This window comes from Myotis davidii, unplaced genomic scaffold (genome assembly GCF_000327345.1).
Source record: "Myotis davidii unplaced genomic scaffold, ASM32734v1 scaffold574, whole genome shotgun sequence".
Classification (NCBI taxonomy): domain Eukaryota; kingdom Metazoa; phylum Chordata; class Mammalia; order Chiroptera; family Vespertilionidae; genus Myotis; species Myotis davidii.
In genome coordinates, this window is record NW_006285614.1 from 1,666 (window position 1) to 4,816 (window position 3,151).

Sequence of the window (3,151 nt, forward strand, 5' to 3'; positions counted from 1 at the left end):
CAGAGAATCATTGATCGGCTGCCTCTTGCATGCTCCACACTGGGGATTGAGCCTGCAACCCGGGCATGTGCCTTTGATTGGAATTGAACCCAGGACACTTTAGTCCATAGGCTGATGCTCTTTCTACTGGGCCAAACCAGCCAGTGCTCATCTTACATTTTTGTAACTGGTATTATTCTACTACACTCCATTCAGATTAAGGGCTTAATAATAAGCAAGCCAGTGGATATACCATATTTTACTTTATCATTCCTGATAGAGGAACATTTGGGTCTCCTTATTTTGGAGCTATAAACGATGGGTCAGATATATGTTCATGTTGGAAGATGCTTTCTTATTTGGATTGGTTTCTTTAGAACTCTTTCCTAGAAATGTGTTCTTCAAGTTACCAGGTATAAATATTTTTAGGCTCCTGACATATTAACACCCACATCTAATGTTTCTTTATGATCCTCAACTAGTATTTGACCCAGTGACCCTAGTCATTCAATGACTGTTAGATGAGTGGACAAATGACAGAACCATGACCTCATCCTTCCTAGTCCTCTAGCAGGGACTCCTCACTTCCGTTTCTTACATCCGAGCGAGGCTGTGCCACCCTCCACAGCATCATCACATCTACCCCATCTGAGTGGTTAGAGCAGCTGGGGAAGTACAGACGTTTCAGCCCTGTGGGTTGGACCGGGCTGGAGAGTTCATGTATAGGTTCTATGGAAAGGGACCGGCTAAGAATAGCCCAGAGTCAAGACACTCTTCTCTCCTCCTGCTCGCGGGGGAAACCATTTCCTCACAAGAAACCAGAACAAGTCACAAGTTGTGGGCTCAGACTTACAACTCAGAGAAGCTATTCTTGGATATCCTGAACCCCTGTGGTCGCCCAGGACCCTGAGTTGTGCAACACTCAGCCTATGCTTAAAAATTTCCCACCTCACCCCGGGATTCCATTTCCTCATCCACAGGGCTGCCTATAAAGAGCAGGGGAGATGGCTTCGCAAAGCAGAAGGACGCAGCCAGCAGCGAGTGCCTGCTCCCATCTCTGCTCTCCTGATAAGCGAACTCACAGTTCATCTGCTCAGCATCATGAAGGTCTCCGGGGCTGCCCTGGCCGTCCTCCTCTGCACCATGGCCCTCTGCAGCCAGGTCTTGTCTGCACCAGGTGAGTCTGAGCTACTGCAGAGGGTATCCCTGCTCTCTGGCCACAGTCAGACCACAACCATCTTTTTTTGTGGTCTTGAGAGCCTCTGAGAGAAAACAGAGAACTTCTTAAAGGACCATAAAGCATCATTGCTTTTTTTCTGCAAGACTTGTATTTTCATTAAAAGGGTGTTAACTAGCCTTGTCCCCATATCTGAGAGCCAGGGTCGGATAGGGGAGCAATAGTCCCATTTTACAGATGGCAAAGTAGAGACCTAAGCAAGTGAGTTCACCAGAGACAGAATCCAAGTCTTGTTACTGCCCGGCGGTGTTATTCTTCAGCTAACCCATTCTAGGTCCCCCAAGAGCTCTTTCCTTGGATGTCATGTCCAAGGTTTCTCTCTTGCTGGGGTATGGCTTCTTGAATCAGACAGGATTGCCTGAAGGGAGATGAGATTACAGAACAGTCTGCTTGGATGTCTGGATCACAAAAAGAAAGACAGTATCCACAATGAAGACTCAAAGAGAATGAGGATACATTCAGAAGCAAAGACAGAGACAGGGGTTCTTCTAAACAGAAATGCCCAGAGCCTTCTAGTGACTGTCTCCCAGCCACGCCCTGAGCAGGCTGTCTTCCTCACCCTCTCAGGCATGAGCTCTCAGACCTTGCCTTTGCTCCTGGACGGTGACTCAGGCTCATTCTGTCCCTCCCTCTACAGCTGGTGCTGACACCCCGACCGCCTGCTGCTTCACCTATGCGCCTCGGCAGATTCCACGCACATACATTGTCGACTATTTTGAGACCAGCAGCCAGTGTTCCAAGCCAGGTGTTATGTAAGTGCCAGTCTTCCTGCCCATCCCTGGGGAGACAGAGAGGATGTGGGAGGCGGGGGGAGCAGTGCCCAGGGGCACAGAAGGGCCCTGTCCTCCAGGAGATCCTATCAGCTATGCAGGACCCAGGTTGCTGAGATGTGGCCTGGCCTGGCCAGGGGCTTGCCGAGTCAGGGCAGGGGCTGGCCCAGCCCAGAAGGAAGAGAGGGGAAGAGGGGGCTGCAGCAGGATCCTCTGAGGGACTCCCTGAGTCAGTGGGAAGAGCTCTCTGGATTGAGATAGGTGGAGGGTCCCTGAGAGAGCAAGGAGGCCCTGAGCTGCCCAGCACAGAGTGGGGTGAAGGGCCACGGCGGGGCCAGGGTTCCCCTGCTGGACTCCCCAGTGTGTAACCCTTCCATTCCTCTCCACAGCTTCCAAACCAGAAGAGGCCGGCAGGTCTGTGCCAACCCCAGTGAGGACTGGGTCCAGGAATACGTCACCAACCTGGAGCTGAATGCCTGAGTGGCCTGGCAGCTTTGAGGAACCCAGTGACCTCAGTGGACCAACAGGAGGCAGGGGCCTGAGCCTTGGAAACACCCCTGTCACCTCCACAGCTACCTCTCCTGTGGGCTGGTTGTTGCCAGCACCCACACTCTGGGACTCTTCCTAACTTAAATTTCATCTTATTTATACTATTTAATTTTGTAATTTATTTTGAACATCATGCTGTGTTTGGGACTCTGCTCCAAGAGATCTCAGGATACCTTCTTCACCACCCTCCCCTCCCCCTTCACTTGCACTGTGATTGGTAACAATTGAGCGACTGTCATCAGTTTGTTCTGAGCAGAGGTGGCACCAAAGCCACCAGACTGACATATATGTATGAAACGTTTCTGCTCAGTGCCGTGTTCAGCATGGAGAAATAATAAAGATGCTCTTTTAAAAAAGTAAACTGGTACTGAGTTTGGTTTTGTTTATCTGGCAAATCAGAACTACTGGTTCAAAGGAATAATAGGCAAAGAATAGAAAGATGTGAAATGGAGGGAAATTGGGAGAGATGGAAGGGGGCTACCACAGAGACACTCTGCTTGACGCTGAAGCCACGTTTCTGGAACATTGAAATTATGAATATTTTATAAATCAATTCATACTGCACATGCTCTAGGAGAATTCACACTCGAATGGATACCATTAAGAAGGGTATTCA

General features: G+C 49.6%; 1 protein-coding gene across 1 annotated transcript; it reads left to right on the forward strand.

The window, feature by feature from the left end:
- The first annotated feature begins 1,013 nt into the window (after nucleotides 1-1,013).
- LOC102765361 (C-C motif chemokine 3) lies at nucleotides 1,014-2,861 on the forward strand. The gene is made up of 3 exons (XM_006756405.2): nucleotides 1,014-1,156; nucleotides 1,854-1,968; nucleotides 2,376-2,861. The coding sequence occupies exons 1-3, from the start codon at nucleotides 1,081-1,083 to the stop codon at nucleotides 2,464-2,466; spliced, it is 282 nt and encodes a 93-aa protein (XP_006756468.1). The 5' UTR covers nucleotides 1,014-1,080; the 3' UTR covers nucleotides 2,467-2,861.
- Nucleotides 2,862-3,151: the final 290 nt, after the last annotated feature.